Here is a 27929-nt window from a genome sequence, read left to right as displayed (position 1 = left end):
TAAAGTGAACTTTTTAAAAATTGCTTGTTGATGAAAATCATGTGAAAATAATATATTTTTAATGTTAACTAAACTCATTACGCAAACTCACGTATTACACGTGGGTGCAAAATTTGCTAAAAAAACAGAATTCAGATAATTCCAATGGTTTTCATTAAAAACATTATAAACCATTAAATACAATTCTGCATTTAATCTATTACAAATTTACCTTTTGTAGTGTTTTTTGGGCATTTGAATAGGATTTAACACCCCACCAATATAACCACCCATCAGATACCAGTGGAAACCATTTCTATTAAAACCAATACAAATCACATTTTAACCATTGAATCCATTGAAATGCCTATAGTGTTTAAGCAGGGTTCTGTTGTTGTTTTTCAGCAGGGCCAATATGCTGGTTTGCGTGAACACTTTGCTTGTGTCAGCAACTTTATATAAATGGTGTTTTCATTTTCAAATTGAATGACAATCTTCTTGTAATATTTTTAGAGTAATGTACCTAACTCATTATTCAAACTCACTTAAGTCAAACAATGTCTTGTAAAGGTAAAAGAAAAAAACACTTTGTTGCAACTCAACACTAGCAGCACACATAACAAATTCAAGTTGTACAATTATATTTGCAGAGCAAATCCGAACTTGGTTTTTGTTCCCTTTACCAAAAGCATATGCATTTTCTATTTGCACTTGTGGAACTTTTCTCCAACAAACGTTTTTGATACTTCCACGTGTTGTCTAGCAGATAATTATTATAAATAAACACTGTATGCATGTTCACTTTTTGTTGTACGTCATCTGCAGATTTTGAATGCTCCAGGCAAAAGTATGCTTTGGTTTGTAGTGCCTTCTTGTGGTTGGTTTTTAAGATATGAGGGTACAATAATATTGAGTATAATAATATTGGTTGATGAATTAAAGGGTTAGTCATTATTTCCTCCACCTCATGTCATGTCAGACCTGGATTGCTTTATTTAGCAGGATGTTGGTAGAAGAAAACCGTTGGTGCCCATTTACTTTTTTAGTCCATCCAATAAATGTCTATGGGGCCAGGGGTTGTCTGTACAATTTGATACTTTCGTTTGGCTAATTCTTTTATGAGTCACATTTAGCTCATCTTTAAAGTTTATGAATAACAATTTCTGGACATTTACAACTTTACTCGGATCTGAACACAGTTAGCAAACAACGCAACAAATATTGCAAAAATGTATCATTCCTTTATGCGAGCACTGCATTGACCTTCAGTCATACAGTAACAACTTCCTCTGACAAACATGTTTATTTTACAAGTTGCAGATATTGAATCGTCAACTTGAAAAAGCAACATATTTCAAAAGCTCAGAATTATATTGAGCCCAGCAATTCATTTCAGTAACCTGATTTAGGCTTTATGCCATGACGTTTCTGTATTTCTGTATTAAGGCCAGTAATAACAAACAAACATACTGCTGATACAAACGCCCATAAAGGTACAGACTCAGTTTGCACAAACTGTGTTTTTTAAACAAAACTAACAAATACATTTAAAAGCTGAGCAAGTGCACATTTAAATATAGGCAAATCTTTTTTTTCATTTTAACAACATAATGCATATACTGAATACCTTATTGACTGTTGTAATGGTTTAACATGTTGTTTGATTGGAAACTAACGTCATTACACGAAGAGCACAAACAGCAAGCAAACTGCTTTCTTTGGAATGTACTGCGTCACAGTACTCATGCAAAATATGAAGACATAACGGCCTTAGAAAAGTAGAGTTCATTTGTTCACTGATAAAATAAATCACATTCTTATACGTGTCAAAAGTGTGTGATACAATATAAATAAATGATGCAATAAATATTTATCTAATTATTAGGATAAAAAACAATAAATCACTTAATTGTCACCAACATTACACTGATTTCACTTTTCCTGGACAATCTTATGATATTCCTTATCAAGATTGTCATATTCAGTTGGCCACCAAGTAGATCTCAAAGTACTCAAAGTAAAATCAGAAAGCCTCTTTCATTATAACAGAAAAAGGACAATAAGAACAACAAGGAAGAAAGGCAACTTTTGGACTTCAACATACTTGCCCCCCCCCATAGGCACTGAGGTAAAGTGAGACCCCAAAACACTCAAGACTATACCATCTCATCATCACAGTTCGCCTCCCCCACCAGCAGAGAGTGCTTGGCCGGTTCACTGAAGACCATGCTATTGAGAGAGTGTTTGTCTGAGCGCAGAGAGTTGATGGAGGCTCGGCTGTAGTTGACAAAACGGTCAAGCAGGCCGAGTTTGGGCGAGGGGCGGCGCAGCTCTCCCATGCCAATATGAACGCTGATATCTGAAAGGCTGCCTTGTCGTTTCGCCTGACCCAATCGTCTTTCCAGTTTCTCAGCGCTGGGTTTAGTGTAACTGGAGAAACAAAAAAGGAGTGTGAAGGTACAGCCTAGTCAGCCTCCTATTTAAAAAATAGATGAATGGACACCGGCTGCCAATGTTTATTCAAATCTTTTATTAGTAGTAGTATGATCGCGACTCTTGAAAGAAGGCACACACTGGCCGTGTTTATACAGCATTCAAATGACCTTTCTAAACACTGCATCAGATCTCGATGGGGAAAAATATCTTGCTGTATATCTGTATACTCGTATGGACTAGGTAATGTGTTAGGAAAGAAAGGATTTCACATCGTCTGATGGAAAATAAAATGATCAACTTACAGGGGACTGAATTCAAAGATGATCTGAATATCAAAGTAAAAAAAATGATGTAGCAGGCCAGTCCATTCTGGTGAAACTTCATTGCAGCAACTCAAAATGTTTCTTGATAGTTTGTATCGCCCCTGTGTGCTTGTCCTGTTCCTGCTTGCACAAAGGAGCAGATACCGGTCCCGCTGATGGGTTAAGGACTTTCTACTGCCCTGTCCAGCTCTCCTAGAGTAAGTGACCACCCTAGCTCCAGCTCATGCAATGCCATCACCAACCAAGAGCAAAGGCGGACTACTTGTCACATTAATGCTATTTATTTAGTATTTAATGCTTACATCACATGAGAGCAGTTTGAAATTATAGTTGCACTCAGTGACATTATGCCATTACTATTTTCCCTGCTTATAACATTTTCTGATATCGATCACAAAATAAGACCTAAACAGTTTCTAAAAATGACATTTCCTACATCACAACTAATAAGCTCTCTCTCTCTTTTTCGTAAACATTTACTCAGTAACTTTTAATCAAAGTCACTGAGCATATGTGACACGTCAGAGTTTTTTTTTCTCCATTTATTTATCATTGGAGTTTGGGTTCCTCGCCAGAGGGCCTTGTTGGCTTGCTCACTGGAAGACTGCATTTATTAGATATTATTTGCTAGAATAATCCTGCTTGTTCTATAAACACCCTATACTGGGCTGTGTTTTACTTTTTCTGTGTTTTTGGAACAACGGACATTGTGAAAAGAGCTATATAAATAAATTGAATCGAATTGAACTGCCTGTCTCCTGGAATCTCCTGAACTGCCTGTGCAACCTCTGTAGGGTCCAGGTATCGCCTCATGCTACCAGTAGTGACACTGACTTTAGCCAAATGCAAAAAAAGTAAAAAACTGTCAGAAAGAATGAGTAGGGGAATTTCCCAGTGGTCTTCACCTGGAAAACCATTCCGGATTTGGGGTCAATTCATTGTTGCCCATCTAGTGCATCTGTTGTTAATTTCATCAAGACCAAAGCAGCTGAAACTGATAAACAACCCCTTCTTCTACTCGACTGACCAGATCTGTATTCCAGGAGTTGAATTGACTTGATGCTATACTCTGATTAAAAAGTGTTCCTATCATTCTTTTAGGCAGTGTATTTAATGAATGATTTGGTGTGGTCTAATGTGATTGTCAGAAGAATCGCTCACCATTTCAGCATGAGGGAGGAGAGCACCACAGAGACTGAGGAAGCAGCCATAGCAGCAGATCCCATCCATGGCTGCAGTACCAACCCCACAGGCATGAACACACCTGCACATAGAGTAAAATCCTCTGTTAATGCAACTCAACCAATAATAAACTGTAATGTCTGCTAGCTTGATTTGGTTAAAGGTATAGTTCACCCAAAGAATTAAGATTCTGTCATCATTCACTCACCCTCTTGTCAGACCTGTATGACTTTCTTTCGCAGAACCCAAAAGATGATATTTCGAAGAATGTTGTTAACCGAACAGCACCGACATCTATTCACTTCTATGGTATGGACACAAAACCACGCCAAGTGAATGGGTGTCGGTGCTGTTTGGTTAACAACATTCTTCAAAATATCATCTTTGCGTTCTGCGGAAGAAAGAAAGACAGTCATACAGGTTTGGAATTACAAAAGGTTGAGTAAATGATGACAGAATTATTATTTTGGGATGAACTTTGGCTCTAAATTGATATTACCTGCGGCAATGGGAATTCCAACAAGATTGTAGATTAGTGCAAATACAAAGTTGATTCTGATTCTCTCTACCGTTTTCTTAGAAAGATCAATACTCCCAACAACATCAAGAAGATCGTTCTGTGAAAAAAATGAAAAAGTTAACAAAAAACTGGGAAATGTTGAACTAAATGCTTTAAACAACATGTACATTAACTGTCCAAAAAACTTTTTGAAACACAAAGGAATATACAGGTATATAATCACACAAAAGGCACATCTACAAAGATGAAAAGCTTTAACCAGAAAAATGTATTCAACATATCTAACCCAGCCGTTAGTGTCCATACCCTGATAAGCACCACATCAGCAGCCTCGATAGCTACATCAGTGCCTGTGCCAATGGCGATGCCGACATCTGCCATAGCCAACGCAGGAGAGTCGTTCACTCCGTCACCCACCATGGCCACACGCTTTCCTGCTAGCTGGAGCTGCTCCACCTTCGCCACCTTGTGTGATGGCAAGACTTCAGCAAACACCGTCCTGATACCCACCTGGACAAAACACCACAGCACAACCCCAGTTACGATTTACTCCTTCCGTGGGGGCCAATAATATTTGACCCTGCTTGCGAAACCCAGTTTAAAAGTCCAGTGTATGAACTTTAGCTGCGTGTGGTGAGGTAATGAACTGCAAACAACGGCTCACTCCACTCCTACCGCTCCCATTTGAAGCACAACGGTGGAAGATGTTGTTACGTTTTGGCTTCTTTGCTGAAGGAGGTAACGCATTTACGGTCAAAATATCCCCCAAGAAATTACACATTGGACAATGTCAAATATTGAAATCAGTGAAATTAATGGTTGAAATAATTGGATTACGAGCCTTATCCTGGATTTCACAAACGGTGTCACATTTACAGGGGCGAATAAAGGGATGCTGTACCTGAGAAGCGATGGCTCTGGCTGTTCTGCTGTTGTCCCCGGTCATTAGCACAACGTCTAATCCCATCGCTGTTAGAGTGTGGACGGCCAACTCAGCTTCAGGCTTCACTGTATCCGCTATAGCCACCATCGCAGAAAGTTCTCCTGAGACACAAAGTCACACACGCTTCACAGAATTATTATATTGTTTCCAACACTGCACTCGTTTCACTCAATTAACACGTTTATCTAAACTTTTTTGAGCTTCAACCGATTTAAAACCCCTGTGTTGACATTTCCTGTTCAAACAGGAAGTTGGGGCACAACTTTTACACGTGATGATGTCACTGCAGTATTTGCATACATAGATGAGTCTCAGTCACTCTCTCAATGTTTTCTCAAATTGTGTTGCAGAAAAGACAGAACTGTCCCTGCACTCACCGTCCACAGCTACCAGTACAGCGGTGCATCCTCTTTTTTCATGTCCCGTCATGGCTTCATCTACATCTGCTTGCACCTGAAGCGCGTTTCTCTTCATCCACTCTCTGTTCCCTATCAGCACCGTGTATGAGGCCAACTGCACAACAGCTGAAACAGACAAACTAGTTTACCAGACCTCTCAAAGCCTTGTGAACCTTACACCATGTCTACACCACAACAAAACGACAATGGAACGCATTAAAACCTATTATCATTTTGAATTTTGTCCAGACTGGATTCAGCCGTTTGTCGTGTCCTGCCGGTCGAGGCCGGTGTGGACACGGTGTTAGGCCCGGTTTCCCAGACAATGCTTAGGTTAAAGCCAGGACTATGCTTTGTTTAAATTAGGATATTTAAGTTTCTTTTATAAGAATGTCTTAGAAAAAATATTATATTGCATCTTGAGACAAAACAGTGGCAGCTAAACAATCATTTTATTTAGAAAAATGTTGTTAACTGGCAGCCTTTCACTTGCGTTGGTTTTGTGTCCATACAAAAGAAGTTAATTGGTGCTGAGGCTGTTTATTGCTATCAGAATGACTTTGATTATACTGGAACCCTAGAGATGAGGTGACACTTACTGAGTGGCTGCGGGTCCACAATGAGCGGGTGTTCATTGGTGTGGGTTCTGGTATCGCTGATCTGGATCAAGAGAGCATTGTGCTGGTTCGTATCACTGTCACTGTCTTCGCTCCTGAGCAAGTTCTCTGTGTTACTGACCACACACCTGATCCCACAACCTGGCACCGCTTGAAAATCTGTACAGGTGCCAAGAGAGTCTGTGCCCAACTCCTGAACACAGAGGACCCTTGTTAATTGAAATGCCAAATACAGTCTTTCATGCAAATCAGACGTATACACTGTGAATACAGTACAGATCACTGCCATTCCAAACAGCTACACTCTCAACGCCATAAAACAGCCTCTACTGAAAATATTACAGAGAGAGCTGGTGAGTAGACACTACAATTTCAATACATATTATTTTGTTAATACTTGCAAAGTTTTTTACTTAAAATGGTCCATAAAAAATATCACCAATTAATAGAACAGTTCATGTTAAACTTGAGTATATGGTTAGGATGAATTATTCTTTATTTGCTAAAAGAGTCATTAAAACATGATAAACTCAAACCTGTTTGCAGAATTTGGTAACGGCAGCACCCAAGGGATGTTCACTGTTATTCTCAGCTGTGCCGATGATCGCCAGCAACTTCGAGCGTGGCATCCGATTCCCCTCCGCCAGCATCTTCAGCTGGACCACTTTGGGTGTTCCATACGTGATGGTGCCAGTTTTATCGAAAACCACCGTCTGGATCTGAAAGCACAAACTAATTTATGACATGCCCTTCCTCTTCATGATCATCAAAGTTCAAGCTATACAAAAATCTGCCCTGACCTTGTGTGCCATTTCTAACGGTTCTCCACCCTTGATAAGAATTCCGTTCTGTGCCCCCACTCCAGTTCCCACCATCACCGCTGTCGGGGTGGCGAGACCCAGTGAGCACGGGCAGGCGATACAAAGCACAGTGATGGAGGCCTGGAAGGCGAAGCGGATCACTGCCTCCGTCTCAGAGATGCTTTTATCATAACCCTGGACACACACACACACACTCCACATTTCAAGAGAGAATATCATTGCGGTCTATCGGAAACCTTGTATCTCCATATTTCATGATTTTTTGATAAATCATTATTATTTGTCAACCTTTGTTTGTCACTGGGTTTTAGAAATATCTTACCAGAAAATGCATTAAAACGTGCTTGTCAACTTTGTTTAAAAAGCACATTTCCATTTCTTGAAAAACATCAAATTTGTCGTCTGAGGTTTTGTAAAGACCGTGGTCATATACAACCTGGTCTAATGTACTTTGAAAAGAACCTAATAGTTTGAATGGCTTTGACACAGCAGGGATGATGTCATGGAGATACAATGTATAAATAAAATATAAATGTAATGTTACCGCTTAAATATAAATGTTTTAACACATAGAACTGAGAAATAAATACATAAGACAAACAAAAACCAAGACTAGTGCTCTAAAAAGACTGCACTTACAGGGAAATATTTCTCCACCAGTGGAAAGTTCACAAAGCCGATCAGAATCCAGGCTACCAGGGTGATGAAGGAGATTCCCACAATGAAGGGAACAAAGTAGCCGCTGATCTTATCTGCATATTGCTGAATGGGAGCCTGAATTTGGACAGATTTAAAAAAGCTTTACTGTAAAGAAAATATTTCTTACAAAGCATTTTTGTCTTGTCCTCTAGTACAAATATCTTAAAAACCTTCAAACAAAATAGGCTGTATTTACTTGACAAATAAAGCGACCTAAAGATATTTTGTCTTGTTTTATAAAAGAAAATATAAGAATTAAAACAAATCTGCTAGTGGGTTATGAAAAATAAATTTGAATTGGGTACATTAAAACAAAGTAAATTTTTCTATCCCCACTGGCAGATTTTTGATTATTTTTAACAAACACTTCATTCATTTTTTGTAGTATTATGGAAAGATCGGTCAGACGTGCTTGTGAAAAGATATACTTTATAAGGTATGACGATTGTTTTATTTATTTATTTACTTGACTTCACGTTTTCATTGTAATATTAAATTCATTGTAATTTAAACATTATTTATGGTATTAACCCTATATTTCACCGGACATAGAGGTATAAAAAGTACTAGTGAATGAATCACTGATCAGATAAACATGAACCTGTGTTCATTTAAACATTCTCTTCCTGTTGGATGAAATGAAACATGTTCAGATGCCAAGCGAACACACACCTTTGAAGTCTGAGCTTCCTCTACGAGTTTGACGATCTGAGAGAGGGTGGTGTCCATGCCCACGTGAGTGGCTTTGATCAGCAGAGAGCCGTTCTGATTTATAGAGCCTGCGATGATCGTACTTCCCACTTTCTTAGTCACAGGCATGGCTTCACCTACACCACATAGAAACCAGATGATGATGTGTTTCATTTTGGAAAAAACAACAATTATCCATTAGACTCCATTCAAAGCATTTGTGCTGCTGGATAGAAAAGTGTCCTTTCTAACCCGTAATGAGAGACTCGTCTGCCATGGAGTGCCCTTCAATCACTCGACCGTCTACTGGAAATTTCCCTCCAGGCACAACCTTCACAATATCTCCCCTCTGTACCAGCTCCACATCCACCTGCTCCTCGCTAACACAGAGAAAGAGAAATAGACATCATGTGCTTTCGTATCAAAGGAAACAAACCAAATATTTGCATTTCTACAAGGAAACACCAGTCCCTGCTAAGCATTAAGTGAGTAGTGTTACGGTGGTGAGGCTTTGGTTTTATGTAAATTAAATCAGAGAGGCTTTGCTGTTGCCATGACAACAGGATGAGCTAGTTTTCTGTGGGATGTAAATGAGAATCAATACAAAGCCTCTTTGAGGTACACTGGCAACTAAGGATCGATAGTTAGATAGAGAGAGACAGAGAGAGACGGAGAGAGAGAGAGATCATGGATCAATCACGATTTAGTTTGCAAATAGTATAATGATGACATCACTGCTTCTGGTTAAAGGATGGAAACTTCAGTGTTAAACGTCGTCCTGTTCTTCATTCTCCTCGTTTTTGAACATGAGGAAGAAACAAAACAGTGTTCTTGCAAGCAACCTATTTACATGAAACAGAAAACGAATTCAAACCTTAACACAGACATATCAGCATTCAGGGTAACAACTGTGGCCTCTGTTGCTTGTAAAGACATCAGCTTGGACAGAGCCTCCGAGGTCTTACTCTGTGATTAAAGACAAAGCAACAAAACCGCATTTCAGTAAAGTAGAACAATCGAGGAAGCTAAGCTTGGCTTGCATTACATGCTGGCAGATGAAGAACTTGTTAAACTAGAAATGCTTGCTCATGCTGTTGACCGTCATGAGATGCGATGTGATAAGTACCTTGGCAATTTGCTCCAGCCATCTGCCAAGCGAGATGAACACAAACAGCATGGGCGGCGTATCGAAGAAGGTGATGGGATTCACTTTTGCCTTCTCTACCATAGCAACCAGAAGAATCACTAAAGAGTATGTGAAGGCTATGGTGGTGGCCAATACTATGAGCACATCCATATTAGCCGTCCGGTGCTTGAGAGCCTTGTAGGCTTGAGCATAGAAGTAACGTCCACCAATGAACTGCAGTTAAAAAATACACAAAGATATCTTAGAAACTTTTGTATTTGCATATGATATGAAAGTTGAGAAAGCATTTCCTCCAACTGTGTATTAGAATAGAAGTGGAACAAACCTGCACAGGGATACAGAAAAGGAAGGAGACCAGATTCATGATGGAGAGGCCCGGCAAAAGCTGTCTCTCCAGGAACATTGAGGAGTGGTACTTTTCTCTCTCCTCTGCTGTGGCGTTGTGTTGGTGGGACGTTTGCATATTGTGATCGACTATAATCATGTAGGTCATCATGCCCATAACAGGCACGCAGAAAAACAGACTGATGAGGAACGACCTTCTCCACCTGAGAGAAGAGGGGAAAGTCATATTTCTCAGGTAATTTGAACAAACAGATAATTTCCTCATGCATTTTTCCTCATGTTCTTACTGATGAATCTCTTGACTGTGATCCAGGTGACTTCCAGGGCGATCTTTCTTCACCAGAGAGGCCTCGAATCCCAAATTCTATTCATCAAAATACGCATATTTTGTTATATGAATCTCACAATTAACAGTAATTGTTCTCTCTGTAGTTGCAGCAGTGCTTTCTATTTCAATATGCCAGAGGAGAACTGGCTCTACCGGTTGAGTATTGTTTCCTTGCCACTGTTACGCACTGGGAGACTTCTGATTTAGTTAAATTCATAAATATAAACAACTTGCGTTTAACAAAACACATGCAAGTTAACATATTTTAACAAATATATTCTTACCGTATGTCTTGGTATTATGGCAAATTGTTCTGGTATATTGTAATTTTGGGCTCCCAGTCCTGATAACATTGTTTTTAATTATAATATACCTAAATTAAATATAGTTCGATTGAATAATTGATCATTTCTGACAATCCAGTGACATCAGTGAACATTGCATAAATGCACGATACCATCTATCGTAATTCCGTATATTCGCTTTCATTTTTCCCCTTCATATATCTTATTATGATGTATGTAAAGTTGCTACACCAGATACAGCTCACCAGATTTTAGAAAACGGCAAATAACAACATTAATTAATTTCAGTGTATTGTGTGTTTGTAAATTTACCTCAATCCATCTGATTAGATCTCGGGGCCCGGTCACCTCTGGGTCATACTTGATGTGTGCTTTATTAGTTGACAGGGCAACAGAAGCATAGAGGACACCTTTCTGTTTCATCAAGTTAGACTCAATTTTGTGAACACAGGAGGCACATGTCATCCCTCTGACCTAGTGGAAGAAAAAAAAAACACACGCTGTCCGCAATTTTTTTTACATAAACTGGGTCAAAACTCAATGTTAGGACCTCCTGACATACTAACCACAAGCTCCACGACTCCATCCGAGCCATCGTAATCCTCCATGACTGTGGCAGTAAAACCAAGGTCTCTGATATACTCCGCTATACACTGAGGATCAGTGATGGAGGGGCTGTACCGAACCTCAGCTTTACTGGCCATCAGCGCTACCAAAACAGAATGAATCCCTGAGGAAATAATCAAATGATGCCAAATTAATTTAGTTAAGAAATCTTTATATATTTACAAGCAATACGGTCAATGAAGATGTTTGGCTGAGAAAATGTCAACAATAACATTTAGAGTATTTAATACTAAATCTAATATCATCTTATCATTATCTTCTAATAGCAAATTGACTGTTTTATTTGAAAACCATTTCCATCACAATCTATATTAAAAGATCTGGGATGACCCTTTTTCACGTTTCTCAGCAGCAAAAGTAGTCATAGTTGGGTAAACGGGAGACTATGACAAATATATTTTTGGCTTTCTCATTTGCTCAAATAGCTAAATAAATACTCAAAGATAGTGTTTTCATTACTTTCAACTAAATGAAAAAGAAAATAGAGAGAGTATGATAACGGCAGTCAAAGAGAGAATGATGTGAAATTTGACGTGACTTCCATAGACGCTGTTTAAAAAACATCCAATAAAATAGTTAACGCTAATGCGAGGGTATGTAATATAATACAAGGTATAGTGTTATAAATGTACATAAGTTTTTTATATTTTCATTTTTTTAAATGTGAGGATTTACGATGCCGATGACCCTTCAACACGTCATCACAGACTTGTGAAAAAGGTTACCTTGCTCGTTCTTCAGGTTCCTCTCAATATTGGCCACGCAGGAGGCACAGGTCATTCCTCCGACCTGAATAAAACATTTCGAAATGGCGTTTGTTGAAGCCTCAGCATCACTGTCTACTTCGTTCTCTTTCGCAGCTGACCAGACTGGAGATATGGATGTACTGCGGACAGACGGAGCTGACGGCGATGGTCTCTTGACCACTGAAGGCACCAATGAATTTGTCTCTGGTGCACAAAAGGGTAAAAGTAAACAGATGGTTTGAGTGGATTATATAGAACACATCTCAAGTTATAAAATGACAGTAAACACAAGACAAGTCAAGTAAAGAGTACAGGTCTAAATCTTGAATGATATTTATTGCTGCTTATGTACAGTTATGTACATCGTAATTATGTTTTCATAATGGAGCTCGCTAGAAACACATCAAGGCAGTATAAACCTCAGCTTTTACAATTTATCCAATTTGCTGATAACAAATTTATCTCATTGAATTTATTAAAATATTATTAAACATTTTAGCCAATTGCAATAATTAAATATTGTTAAGTAAATTACTGTACATTTACATTTAGTCATTTAGCAGACTCTTTTATCCAAAGCGACTTACAAAGAGTTTAGGGAGCAATAAGCAATATGTCATAAAAGAGCAATAGTACAATAGGTGCTTAAACAAAGTTAAGAGAGAAGAGGGTTAGTGTTAGTTTTACTTTACGTTTAATCAAAACCCTTTAGTTTGAACGTTTTATTTTTGGTCATAGACATGTGCCGGTTATCAATAAAACAATATATTGCGGTTACGAATGTGTACAATATTGTTATCACACATCAATATTGTGAATAATTAGAAGTACTTTTTTATCCGAACTGATCAGAGTTATATGTAATAGCTTATTTTCCATCACCCAGAGCGACCAAAGCATAATAAAATAATAGAAAGTAAAATATTATAAGTTTTTTTCTGGAATAAAACTTGCCAGAATTATTATTCTTTCTCTATTATTCTTAATTTTTTCTTAATTTTTTGTGTTCATTTACATTTGAATCTGTTTGAAACATGGTTACTTTATACATTTTGTATTCATTTTAATTATTTTTATATGAAATATTTTTATACTTTAAGTTGACAAACTTGTTATCAAGAGGACAACGCTGACTTTTTAACCTGTTACAAAATCCAATACATTTGACTGGTAGTATAAGGGGGCAGACATCGTACAGGATGTGAAATAAAACAAACTCACCGGGCAGAAAAGCATCAAAGCCCATGTCCTCTATGGCGGCCCTCAGTTCCTCAGGTGAAGTCACCAAAGGGTCATATTCAAAGGTTCCCTGATGATTGGCCAATGACACTCTGGCTGATCTCACCCCTTTCTTCTGCGACAGCACACCCTCGATGGACTGAACGCAAGATCCACAGGTCATACCCTCAATGTGAACCTCTGCCACCGATACCAGCGGCTGGAGGAAGCTTGGCTCTGGAGAAGGCAAAATGTTCTGTGGACTGACAAACTGAACCTTAAATTTCCCTGGAGGCAGAGCCTCAATGGCTTTCTTTAGCTCTGCTGTTGAAAATTGTTTTGGGTTGTGTTGAATTGAAGCTTGTCCGTTCTCCAAGGACACAACCACCGAACCCACTCCTGCCAGCTTAGATATATTGTCCTGAATATTTACTACGCAAGAGTTGCAGTGCATTCCTGTAACCTGAAGCAGTGAAGTGATAGCGGAGTCCGTGATCAGCACTGAAAGATTCTCCTCCGGCAAGGAGATGGTGTCTTTGGGAGCATTGCACAAGCGCTGCACTTCGCTGGCAGATAGCTTTAATTGCCGAGGTTTTGACCTAACAATGGCCTTGAAACCAGCCACTTCAATCTGGTTCACAATCTCCTCCACTGAGATGATGGAAGGCAGGTAAAAAACTGTGGCTTCTTGGGAGTCTAGAGAGACTGTAAAAATAGAAACAAAACAATAATCAATCTTTAAGCCGTGTTATTAAAAATACAATATTGCAGGTTGGCTGTTAATGATGTCCAAAAGTTGAAATGTATAGGATTTTTAATATTCAACATAGGAAAGATCTAATAAGATCTAATACAATTCTGTCATTTATTCACGCTCATGTCATTCAAATTTGACATGACTATATTTTTCTGTGGACCACAAAAGAAGATATTTCGAGAAATGTGGAAGTAAATGTGTTCCGCTAATGTTCGGTTACCAACATTCTTCAAAATATATTTTGTGTTCTGCAACACAAGTCATACAGGTTTGGAATGACATGAGTGTGACTAAATGAAAATGTTCATATTTGGCTGAACTATCACTGGCTTTAATCAAGATGACAGAAACAGGCAGTTCATCGTGATCACGTGTAGGAAGCATACAGATTGTGTAACATCCCTTATCTAGAACTCCTGACAGTACAGTGTCAATGAGTAATAACATATAAACTTCACAATGCAAAATACCATTTACCAGAAAAAGTGAAAGTTCAACTTGACGACACGGTTACTCAAACTCGGATAAATATCATAAGCCTCATGAAAACGTGATACCTTTAATCTTCTCGACCCCTTTTAACTTCCCAATCTTGCCCTCAATGGTAGTGGTGCAGGACAGACAGACCATTCCCTCAATGCGCATTTTGACTTGTTCCACCCTACAGTTGCTGCGTGAGGCAAGCCCTTCCAGTAAACCGGTCGCTGGGCTGCGAATCCCATCAGGAACCAGACAGCTCATCACCTCCCCAAGCTGTTCCACGCTGACCAAAGATGAGACGAACGTGACAGCCAGGCCATGGTTATCAGCGCTCACCTGAGTCCCAACCACCCCTTTCATCTGGGCCAGTGTGCTCAGGGCCTGCTGGATAGAGTCTGTAGTGCAACCTGCCTTGGTGAAGACCTTGGTTTCTGTTGGAACTGCCATTGGTGCGGTGTCTGTCAGACTGGACTCAAAGCCCATATCATCAATGGCCTCAGCTAAGGATTTTGGACTGTGGCGAGTTCTGTCATATATGACAGTTGCATTGTTCAGCTCCAAGGAAACCTGTGAAATAAAAAGAGATCAAAATGTGCTGATGTGTGGTGTCTAATATAGTACAGAAAGTTAAACAGACCCATAAAAGGCACATGGTTACACAGAAAACACTGGAACATAATGGCATACGTGCTTGCATTCATTTTTACGTTGATAAGTCCATTAGAACCTTTTTCATGCAAACCTAAGCAATTTCAGGATAGTTTACTCATAAATTTATATTTTTTATCATCTACGTCATTTCACACCTGTAGGCCTTCTTTCTTCTGCAGAACACAAAAGAAGATATTTGGAATAACGCTGGTACCAAAATAACATTGACCCCCATTGACTTCCATTGTATGAACACAAAACAACGGAGACATTTTTTAAAATAGCTTCTCATGTGTTTAACAGAAATCACGAGAGTTATACATGTTTTGAACCACACAAGGGCGAATAAATGATGACAGAATTTGTATTTTGGGGTGAACTATCCCTTTAAGGCCAGGCTTTATTATGAGTACAGATACAGCTTAAGGGTTGCAGGCACAGCGTGCTAACAATGGCCTCTGGTATCTTGCTTAATGGCATCATTATACAGAGCAACACTTTTTGCTTTGAAGAAAATGTATTTGTCTTATGGTGAAGCCAAGATGAATCCTCAGGCAGCTCACAATGTTGAGTCACATTATCATGTGACCCTTAAACCCTGACTTCGACATAAAGAAACAGCAGGAAGTCTGTTTCCACACAATAAGCACAATTCTTGACTGACTCTTCCTTTTTGGCTCAGTAAATGTTTCTGTGTTCAGTTTTTTTTGGTATTAGACAGCACAGGTCAATAGTAATATCACCAGTCCCTGTTTTTGAAAGGTTACAACAACATCTTACCCAAATGATTGAATTTTGCGCTCATTTGACCCATGTCTGCAGGGTAACTGTGTTTTAAGGGAAAGGGCAGAATGAATTAGGAACAATTAGGTTGTGACTTGAAGTTCAACATACAAGAGATTTTCTTCAATTATGTGACATTGGCCGGAGGGGAAGCTCTCTGGTTAATGTTATTACTAGTTTATATTGCTGTCGAAGTGCTTTCTCAGCCACCCAAAGGCGCCTGTATCATGAATTTAGCTTAACAATCTCAGGATCTCTGTAACTCAGTTACAGGATTAGTTTTGGGTTGACAAAACCAAACCAACGTAATCAAGCGTTGTTGGTATCATGAAGCAGCTCACAGAGATTCTTTTGTGTCATCTCAAGCTTTGATCCTGAAGCTAAGCTTAGTTTACACAGGCGTGCACATGAACGAGTGACATCGGCATCCCAAAACCGATCACGTTCAACCTGGATAGAGGGAGCTCTGTATGTTTCTCAGGAAATAATTATGTGCAAATATTAGTTACACAAAATGTATTTCAGCCACGACTTAATGCTGTTTCTGCAGCCTACGCAAGAGAGAACTATGTTCTTGACAGGTACATGCCCCTGGTGACTAGTATCGTACAATGATTCGTGGAAAAAAGACACCTGGAAATTTAATCTGTATCCCAGGAGAGTTTATATTTGTTTGTTTGAGCACAAACGCTGCAATTTACACTGAATAGCCAATAAAATGTGTAAATAATGAACATATGGACGAACCCAGAACAAGCTCAGAGAGACATACTACAAAGGCCTACAAAATGATCCCCTATCAGTTAACTTGTATATAAATGTAATGTAAATAAGAGTGTTCAATGATATATTATGACATGAAATCCTCACCCGTATATGAATGACACCAGGCAGACCCCCGATTCGTCCCTCGATGGACTGGACACAAGAGCCACAGGTCATACCCTCAACCGCCAGACTAACACTACACCAGTTCAGCTCCATACCTGCTCTGAAAGATCAAAGCACACAGATGTGCATGTTATCACACGAATAAACAAAATAGAACAACAAACGCATGTGGTGTAGAATAAACACGACTTTATTCTGCAGTGACATGAGAATACCATCAAAAGCCAGTAAGTTGATAAAGAAGTTGTCGTACAGGCTGTACAAGGTTTTGTGACCCATGAGATCAAAGTCATTGCCATGTATATGTATATGTATATGCCATAGAGTTTACAGGGAAATCGAAACAATACGTGACTAAGTCAACAACAATAAATCAATATATATACATATATTTATACAGAAGCCTGTAGACAATCTATTTAACTTACGTGCAATCTATTTAACTTAAGATAAAAACGATTGACATTAGTAACAATTACAACTAATAACGTGTCTAATTATTATTATTATTATTATTATTATTTACATGCCCTGACTAATATATAAATCAACTAAACAACTAAAACTGTTAACTCGAATCACTTCAAGCTTGTAATAAAGTATTTTAAAAAAGTAAAAACAACCTTTTACAGCGCGGAAAACGTTTTTTCAGGCACAGATTTTAGAGTCTTTTGCTAATGTTAATGTTTTGCAACAGCAACGTTAGATACACACACAGCATGAAACCGATGGATGTTCTTTACCTTTTATGCGTTGTGGCGATCCAGCCTCACAGTTACCTACACTTGTTTTCGGGCAGTTTCACTGTCACTTCACGCCGACAGCGCTTACGTTAGCTGGCTAACATATACTTTCCCAGTTTCGAGTAGGTTGTACGTCCTTAATTGCTACAAATATGCCTACATCGATCAAACCACACGCGTGTGTAATGTCTACACACAGCAGGAGAGCGTTTCCTTGCTAAAGTCAGGCTGGAGATTGTTAAATCCATGCGGAATGTGAGGTTTCTACAAAGACCACAGCCAGCGTACAGCTTCCCCTGGAGTACTCGAGAACATCAACCGCTGCCGCGAAATGCGCAGACGTAAGCGACGTCGTGGCAGATTCGATGACCTCAGCAATGCGTAACCTGCGCGATGCTTTGAAAAAGAATGACCGCAAGTTAATCATCAACAACAATGAGGATATATTAGATAACACTAACATTAGAGACTAACTTTTGTTTACTTTTTTTTATAATGATTTATTATATGTTTGAGGCCAAATATATAACTGGTGGTTTAACTTGTTGGTTCACATACATTAACCTGTCTTGAAGTAATTTTATGTAAATATTACTGCATTGTATATGATCTATGATATGATATGATATGATATATGATATGATACTGCATAGTTTTTATTATGGCCACAAACACAATATAACAGTACTACATCACATTGCCAGAGAAAATGAAAGAAAAGAGAAAAAATGCAGAAAAACTATTTCGGAAAACCACAAACCTTCACCTTCATTACGAAATCCCACATGGCCAGTCAGTGATTAATTTTTCATAATATATTCAAATATTGATGTCAGGGATTCTGTAAGCCTGGAGACTGCACTGTGAGTTAATAAATGCTCCGCTTTAATGAGCGATGTGAGTAGACAGTGGGCATTGCCAGCTATTTTAGGCGCTTGGAATGAAGAGATGCTTGGACACGGACACGGGTTTCCTTTCGTAACCACTCAACAACCGAATACTTTAGTATTAACTATTGTAAACTGTAGTAAAAGTAGGCTAATTCAATACCTATATTACGTATAGGAATAACCAGCCATGCTTACTATAGTGAATTGATAGAAAATCATGTAGCATACTTTTATATTTACTATAGTAAGGTTTCAAACAATGACATAGTAATATAATAATAGTAGGAACTTTACTTCAACTTTTACTTTTACTACAATAAAGTTGCTTACAATATATTTGACTTGCAATTCCCAGGTATGCTATGTTGTCACACTTACATATAGGCTATTGCAGTCATCATACAGCATCTGTCATACTGGTTCTGCTTAAGTGCTCAAATTATATTAGCCAACTGCATAATCTTATTTTAACTAATTGCCCGCTGTCTGTATATTCTGAAATCTCAGATTATAATTGGACCTCCCAGTTGAGTCTGTTCTTTTCCCAGATTTTATTTTTGGTTGCTGTCCCCATGGCTTTCATACTGAAAGACTGCTGCTTAATAATATTGTTTTGTTTCTTTCATGTAAATCAACACATAGTATTTTAAATTGAGCATTGACATCGTATTACCTCGATAGTTTATATACTTATGCAAGAATGCATATATATAGCCAGAAACAATTAGTTTGATGCATGCACACAAGCAACACTGCATGTCTCATGAAGAGTTTATTCACAGACATGATACAATTTCAAGAGCACTACATGATATGCATGATATGGAGGAATTTCATGATATGTCTTTATGATTTTGATCATTATTCACTATGTATTGTTCTTCATTTTAAACACATTGTATGAGATTTAGAAAAGCACCCTGCACTGCTGTGTTTTTGATGTTTGGTAGTGTTTATGAAATCTAGGCACTCTCTGGCCCGTTACCTTGTACGCTGAGCCAGGCCTCAGTTAAAGATGAGAGAAGGAGGTGAAGAAGGGGCAAACACGACCTTAGACGGGTCATGATTACCATGACATAATTGCGGTTGACGAGAGAAGGATGTATACAAATTTTTATGAAGATTGGTTCACCACCATTAGAAATGGATCTTGTTGCTTAAGAAACAAGGGTCGCAGATCAAAGATGATTAGCCAAAAAATAAAGAGATAACGGGAAATGACCTGATTGGTACGAAGTAAGGAACACCTCTTGAAGTTTGCGTATAACTGTTGATGCAAAGCACTGTATTGTCAGATGTCTTCTATCTCACTTTGTTGATTAGAGCAATAAAGTTTTGACCTTTTGGCACCAGGAACCTCAAAATCTGATCTGGTACCTCATTTGGCATATATTTTTATTAAAAAGTACTTATATTAATTAAAATGGCAACAACTCTTTAATATTTATAATGAACAGGCTTTCAAGTTGCTGCAATGCTGAAATATTGTGTGTGCACCAGCGCAATCGCTTGACTTGCTATGCTTACTTATAACGGCAGAAACCACTTAAAAAACTCCAGGATGATTTATGCTCAAACAGATACGACTATGAGCACGTCATTTGATAGGAATAGTGAACACTTGAACTAAAAACAGAACATTGTGCTTTTGCAAAATAAACTTTCAAGCTGGCCCATACACTAGGTCAACCGGTGTGGTGGTTAGTTCTTTTGGATTTGTGGTTCGAAACCTTGGTCCCCTTTCTTTTTTTCTCATTGAAAACAGGGGAACCTCATCTGACAGTAACATTCTTAGTCAAAAACAATTAGTTTGATGCCTGCACCTCTTAGTCTCATCAAGCATTTAGTCATATTCACATATACATGCTAAAATGTCAAGGCCACACACACTACATGCTACATGACAGGATCACATTTAAAAGGGTAATTTTGGTGCAGGATCTGTTAACTGCCACGTTTTTACCCCTTTAATTGAACTCAACTAGGTTAGTAGCATAGTTCAATTGCAGGAACCAAAACTTGATTTATGAACCAGAACAACACAAATACTTTTTATCGCAGTATATGGTTTTCAAATAAAATCACAGAATTGTCTGCTCAATATGTGCTTGTGTTCTGAGATGAAGATAAGAAGCGTATGTTACGGTTGCTATATCACGGCTGTTACTTCAGAGTTTTGTTTGAATAGACTATGAGAAATATATTTTCTAAACTAACAGTACTGTTAAGCGTGTTGACAAAATCTTTATATGCTCTCCTACTTGTAAGTCGCTTTGGATAAAAGCGTCTGCCAAATGAATGAATGTAAATGTACTGTTTAGGTCAACAATGCACGAAGCGTGATGTATGAGAACACGTATGTATACTAACACAGTCAGACAAAGGAAGATAAGAGTCTTTGACACACTGACCTACTTTTTCTGAGCTGTATATGCGTTTGTTCACCACTGACGTTCTTTTATTAACTCACTCAGGTCACGTCTTAAGACGTAAAATTTGGTATAATGTACATAAATTCGGTATTAATACATTAAATATAATGCAATAATTCATGTTTTTAATCTACGATACAGACAAAGTGCACATTGCAAACCAAATGAAGCGTTTTTTTCCAAAAAAAGATGACTTTGTTTTTAAAACCATGTTTTTTTATTATGTTATAATGTTTTTATTGTGTTAGTTAACTGTATATTTTTGTTATTATGGCTTGTATCTAAACAAAACAATTGATGTTAATTGCAATGCACATTAAAAAAGCAAGATTTTGAGTTTTCTCTTTTTGGAAATAAACTCTTCAATGCCTTAAGGCAAATGTATAAATTAAAATAATTGCAAAATGATCAAATCGTACTTATTAAAGGTTTGGGTTGTATGACATATATTAGAAAAGAGTGATGCAGCAGTGAAATTCATGTTTTATCATGCTCACGTATAGCGGAGCTGTCTCGCGCGCTCACCGTATAATGGGACACTGCAGCGCACCCAGTTACAACCAATCGAAAACCAGCTTTTTCTGGGGATGGTTTGCATTTATATGTTGACGAAGAAGCCTGGAAAAAAGTAAGTTTGATAAAGTCGTGTACAGCGACATATGTTTCTTTTTTCTTTAAATTAAGAATATTATATTGAATTTTAAGCGCAGAATTTTACATAGATTTAAGAATTGTCTGTGTGTCGCCGAATGGAACGATGTCTTTCACATCCCAGACCTGTGGAGGAGATTTGAATTTGAGTTGAACCAGCCAGCTACATCTTACCTGAGGTCCACGCAGCCAGATCTCATTCAGCAAATCATCAAAAGACACGCTCAACACCTGCAGTACGTCAGCTTCAAGGTAACTCTTTTAGAGATATTGAAATGTTTTGTGGACAGTGTGAAAATCAATGAAAGCAAGATTGATTTATGGGGTTTCAATGCTAAATCCAAATGTTATTCATATAATATTGTAAAACAATAAGAATCCAACTTTTTAATGCACAAGCTTGACAGCTGCACAGAATCATGGACGTTTCACAGGTACAACACAAATCATTTCACTCTTACAATACAATTTTTAACCCTCAATTTTAGCCATGATTTAATGTGTGGGATTAAATTGATCCCCAAAAGACTTAATAAATTACTCACATTTTATTTTTTATTTGCTTTTTACTCCCAATTTAAATTACTAATATTTGAAATAAAATATTGGGCCAAAACATAACTTTTTGATTTTATATATGTTATCTGTACATTTCATTGCTGAGCACTCTGAATCTCTGAATTGAGTTCCTGCAGAAACCAGAAGAAGCTGTTGATTCTCATAGATGCTTCAAATTCCTAAAAAACACAACAAAAGAAAAAACCTCACACTGTTTAGGCATGGGACAAATATATAAAAACGTAACTATTTTCAAATAGTTATGTTATTACTATATGAAAGTATTTTTTGCTGACCATTTTGAAGACTTTGAAGGTTTTCAAATACTTTTCGAAAGGTGTCAATGCTTTGGGTTCAGTTTGACCCTTCACACAACATCGCTTAATGGAAAGTAATTAGAATGATGGAATTTGTTAAGGTTTTTTAGATAAGGAATAGAGAGCAAATGGAAACCTTGGAAGCCCCACATCTCTGAAAATGCTAGCCCTTCAGTTAACAAGGTTTTGCGTCTTTTTGTTATACACATTTGTCAGGACTCTGTCCTTCCTGTCTCAAGGTTTCCAGCTCCTTGGGTAGAGTCATGACATTGCCACGTATTTTGGGTTTTGTTGTGTTAGGTGTGGAGACACGTGGCTTTTGTTGTTACTTGGCACCACGTGTCCTCCTGTCATGTCTCTCAGCCCTGCCCTTGTTTCTCCGTTAGTCATGCCATTAGTGTTTAGTCTTGTCACCATCCCTGGTCAATCTTCCCTTTAGGGTTTCATTCCCCTCACCTGCTCCGTTCATTCCTCCTGTTAGCTTTCCCTTAGTGTTTCATTCCAGTCACCTGCTACCGCTCTCTCTGTATAATCAGCCCTGATTAGTGTCTCCCTTTAATATAGCTCCACTTTCCCTCTGTCCTTTGTTGGTGCATTGTCTTGAGTTTACTGTCTGATAGTTACTATTTGATACTGACAGCGTCTAGTACTTCGTTTGTGGATCGTATTTTTGGATTACCTGTTGTTCCTGTTCCAAAGTTTGTGGATTTATTATTTAGTTTTTCTAAGGACCTTGTTTTGTCCCCATCGTCGGTAGTGTTTGTTTTGTTGCAACTCTTTGGTTTCTTGTTTTCCCCCCTGTGGGTTTGTTCATTTAAATAAAGTTTGTTTAATTTTTAACCTACGGCTACCTGCAATTGGGTTCTGTCCAAACCGTTTTCTGACAACATTATGAACAGATGCATAAAATCACACATAAAATCTCCTTAGACAAAAATTTAAAGTACGAAAGCACTTTTGTGCACAATAGTCCCAACCACAGTTTATTTATTCTGTTTACTCTTGAGTCTGTTGTGAAACTGAACTTGCCTGGACCTGAACCTCAAAACACCTTCGGATGCTCTTACATATCTTTCATAAATTATCTTAATACGTTTATGTCAAACGCAGTATAGATGTCTTAATGTATCAAGTGGAAAACATCCACATATTAATGCTGGAATGTTCAATGAAATGAAATGTTCAATGAGCAGATACTGTATTATTGTTTTGGTGTCCATAAAACAAAAGAAAAGAATACAAAAATGACACTCGGGAAACACTTTTGTGCTGAATCAGTGGGTTGACCAGTTCATGCTTTTTGTGTGAACCAGAAATTAACTAGATTTATAAAATATAAATAGTGTTCCTTGCTATACGGGCTTGCCATCTTAGCAGCTTTATGCAGATATCCAACAGAACTAACTTTGTCTGTCTTGTCTGGTCTGTTCTCAGTCGCACTTTGTGTCAGCGATGACGGTAGTGTTTGTGAATTCAAAGTTGCTGTCCTCTATGAAAATAGATGACACACCCGTTGATGATTCTTCCTTATAGGTGTTGGTGGCCAACAACAGTGACATGCTCAAGCTTCTGAAGATGAGCAGCTGTCCTCACGTATCTCCTGCTGGTCAGTATGATGTCATATGAGTCATGGAAAATGTGAATATAAACTTACATCCTCTACAGTTAACATCCAAATTAGGGCTATTATAATATCAACCCATCCTCACAAACTTATCTCTAAATTCTGTATATTTTAATATTCTCCTGTCTGTTTTCAAATGCGCCAGTTCAACCCTCCCGTGACTTGTTTTGTCAGTATTGTCCATGCACACAGTACACACAGTTTTGCTACTGTAATCAGCCCTTATTTATGAACTCATCATGTGGTTTCCAGCCCATCCAGGCATCCTCTGTGTGGCTGATCAATGCCACGGCCTGCGGGAACTGGCTCTTAACTACCACCTGCTGAGCGCTGAGCTTATTCTGATCCCTCCGGATCGAAATGGTGAGTGAGAACCTGGGCCAAACCCAGTTCCACACCATCAAGAAGAGCAGCTGGGACGCCCTCATCGGCCACTCGCCGCAGGTCAACATCGTCATGTACTTTTTCCTTTATGCGGAAGTGGTCTTTTGCAAGGAGACGCCCGTCACGCACCTGTATTTTGGCCATGCAGTCAGCAAAGACATGTTGAAGGAAGAGCTGATCCCCTCACCGCCATTGATCTGGGCGAGTGTGAGGTCACTTGCATTGGATTTGTGGAGTTTGTAAAGATGTGTAGCGGTCGTCTGAGCCAGCTGTCCATCATGGAGGAAGTGCTTATTTCTGACAACACGTTCAACATTGAGCAAATCAGGGAGGTCTCCAAACATCTGGGCTGCATTTGGTTCCCAGATATAGTATAATGCCCACGTGGTAAATATGCCAACTTGCCCTGTCGCTACCAAATATGAAAAAAGGCGCGGACGTTTTTACAGAGATGCACTTGTCATTAAAATGTACACTCTAGTCTACTTATTATTCAGACAAGCTGTTTGCATTTGGCAGGCATGGTAACCATTAAACAGAATTGGGTAATTTAAATATATCATGGGGAAAAAAACATCTGACTTCACATCTGGAAAATCATTAGGTGTAAAAATGCTGCGAGCTGCTGTAGTAGAAACAGAATTTGTGATTGGATCTTACATAAGAGGGGATTTTCATGCCATGTGTTTACAATTCCACACACGTGCGTGCACACGAAAGCAGCTCTTTTTATAAAACTCAATCACACATGATAATTGTCCTCTGAGACAGGTTGCTGGTATTTTTGGGCCTAACCTATCCAACAATAATCTCAAATAAATTCAATACATTTATGTTTTTATTTTGCAATTACTTAAATAGAATTTGGATTAAAGATCTACAGTTATAAGGAATTCCCAAACCAATATTTAAGCATTATGATAAGAGTTAATTTATTTATGTCTCACTTGAGTAAAACAATTGTTGTATACTTTATTTTTTATTTTTAGTAAATGTATTCATAATAATTTTGGTAATTTGGATATGCCTATAAACAGCTCAAGCTGTTTTGTTGTCCTTGTAATGCTTTAAAATGTATTTGACATAGTTTATATTTTTTATTTAATATATGCACACAGCTATATAATATTTATTAATACAAATGTGCTTTATATACAAATATGCTGATCAATTTATACTTTATACTATATTTTTTATTTCTGCGTCATTGTAAAATAGTGTAGTTTCTCTGAGACCTGTGACAAATCTGTATTTTGTGTAAATCCAATATAGATAAAACAAACCGAAGCTATAATTTGACAATTCACAAAACAACTCTCATTAATCTTAAACTATGAACAGTCTTTCCTAAAATGGAAGGTTGACTCAAAACAGTATTTAAAAGGGAGGTCACTTATGAAGACCATTGCATATGACAAAATGTTGCGTGTTTCTTTTTTTAGCGTTAATTTGTGTTTTTCTTGAAATATTTACACTGACTTTAACGCTTTAAGGGAAACATTGATGATATTGATGAACAATAAACACATTGGCAATTTCAGGGAACAAATAACGTAAATATCAATCTCAATCAAAGATTCATGTTTACTTTATTTGATGAACAACCTGACAAAAAAAAACATTATCATCCAATGTCCACTCCAATTTGCATATTTTAAACATACAAACAAACATTCTTTAATGTTAAAAAGTCTCATTTAAATTAATTCAAAGGGGAAATGTGATCCTATTCACCTGTAATACCGCCAATTAAATATATATTTCACGATTTAAATAAACATTTCAGTAAGTGTACAGTAAATGAAAACACCGCCTATGAGGGTTGAATAAAGGATCTGTTCTTAAAACATTCAACCATCTTGTAATATCTAAAAATGGAAATTCTGTCATGAATGACTCACCCTCTAACTGGTATGCGTTTCTTTGTTCTGTTGAACACAAAGAGAGATATTTTGGAATAGTGTTGGCAACCAACATTTCTGAAGCACCATCGACTGGCATAGTACGAAACATTTAGATGGTAGTCAAAGGTGCCGCAGAACTGTATGTTTTCCTACATTCCTCAAAATATATCATTTTGTGTTCAACAGAAATGACTAAAACAAGCTCCCTACTCTTGTTGTCAACGCTGCCTCAGAATCGTTGGTTGCTGACATAATTCCAGATATATTTCTGTTTGTTCAACGCAACAAAGAAATGCATACATGTTTGGAACAACTAGATGGTGAGTAATTCATGACAGACTTTCCATTTTTAGATGGAGTATCCCTTTCATAGATGGTCATACTTGCAGCACATCGCACCACCACTAGATAGCAGAAGCAATCCGTCAGAAGCCCATCTGACATCATTACATAAAAATGCCTTTTCTTGTCTACAAACTGAGCTTTAGCTGCAGTAACACACTATATCAGGATACAAAGACATCCTCGCTCTCTCTATCTGTTTATGAGGTCATCACCCCATCGTGGCTGGTGAGCGTCACACAAACGTCAGAGAGGCAATTAAACATTCAAATGCAGACGCACGAGCGTGTTACGCGCACACAAACATACAAACATACAGACGCAAGCTTGCTTTTCTTCTAACATAACAACCATTACGGTTACTTAAAAGCCTCCTTGTATTTCTGTCACCGCGCACAAGCCCCGAAGATATATTATGTAACATCTGCAAACCTCAATTATTACATGATCGCGAGTGCGTAATGTGTCCACATGACAACAGGAAGTCGGTCTGGCAGGAGGAAAAAGGCTCAGCTGCATCTACAGAGAGCGGCAGATGAGATTCGGGTGTTGAGGAGAAATTATTCAGGTGTATCGATCAGGGGGTGTAAACGTGAACCTCGGAAACACAGCAGGCAACGAGCGATGCTCGTGCAGATGGTTCCCTTGAGCAGAGAGCGCATTTAAAATTGAAATGCACAGCTTCGAGGCATACAGATCATGCGCGGAGTTTGCGGGGGGGCAGGGGGAGCATTGCCCCCCCTGGCGGCTGAAACGGGTAATTGCATTGTTTCAACAAAAAAAATAATTGCATTCTTTAAAAAAATTATATATTATAAATATCTTAAATAAAACAAAACAACTAAATGGTGGTAGGTAATACATCTGATTTCATATACTCCTTTAGTAAAAAAAAAATTCAGGGCTCTGGGTCATGTGACAAGTAACGTAAGTCCAGCGATTCTCAGCCAGCTATGGACAAAAATATGGACATAAGGAGATTTTTAAAACGTCGAGCTCCAAATGACACAGATATTCAGTCTTCTGGATCTAACAAAGATACAACACAAACAACAGTAACCGATTATGACGACAGGCAAACAGACACCGCTGTGAACTTGGAGGATACACCGAGCAGCTCTGGATCAGCAGCAACCGCTAGCAGTCCTGACGTTCACCCCACGGCCACAGATGCACTAGCTGCACTAGGTAACACCAA

The 27929-nt window shown here is 38.2% G+C and overlaps 2 protein-coding genes across 2 annotated transcripts; one reads left to right on the top strand and one right to left on the bottom strand.

The window, feature by feature from the left end:
* Window positions 1–555: 555 nt before the first annotated feature.
* On the bottom strand, window positions 556–18012 carry atp7a (ATPase copper transporting alpha). Its single transcript, XM_079480172.1, has 23 exons — window positions 17630–18012; window positions 16866–16986; window positions 14639–15128; window positions 13328–14029; window positions 12086–12310; window positions 11300–11463; window positions 11046–11207; window positions 10388–10464; window positions 10081–10303; window positions 9735–9968; window positions 9483–9574; window positions 8861–8988; window positions 8591–8745; window positions 7859–7993; window positions 7199–7393; window positions 6935–7117; window positions 6381–6591; window positions 5761–5907; window positions 5342–5484; window positions 4747–4950; window positions 4420–4537; window positions 3900–4002; window positions 556–2409 (listed from the first exon to the last, which is right to left on the bottom strand). The coding sequence occupies exons 2-23, from the start codon at window positions 16977–16979 to the stop codon at window positions 2136–2138; spliced, it is 4479 nt and encodes a 1492-aa protein (XP_079336298.1). The 5' UTR covers window positions 16980–16986; window positions 17630–18012; the 3' UTR covers window positions 556–2135.
* A 4009-nt stretch (window positions 18013–22021) lies between these two features.
* Window positions 22022–24862, top strand: fbxl3l (F-box and leucine-rich repeat protein 3, like; the record flags this gene model as incomplete). The annotated part of the gene is given in 6 exon segments (XM_079479459.1): window positions 22022–22036; window positions 23912–24007; window positions 24011–24083; window positions 24363–24447; window positions 24449–24663; window positions 24666–24862. Coding segments are annotated over 6 exon segments (681 nt in total).
* Between the last annotated feature and the right edge of the window lie 3067 nt (window positions 24863–27929).

This window comes from Barbatula barbatula, assembly GCF_947034865.1.
Source record: "Barbatula barbatula genome assembly, chromosome: 18".
Taxonomy (NCBI): Eukaryota; Metazoa; Chordata; class Actinopteri; order Cypriniformes; family Nemacheilidae; genus Barbatula; species Barbatula barbatula.
Note: the sequence above shows the minus strand (reverse complement) of the source record. Positions and strands in the feature narration are given on the sequence as shown.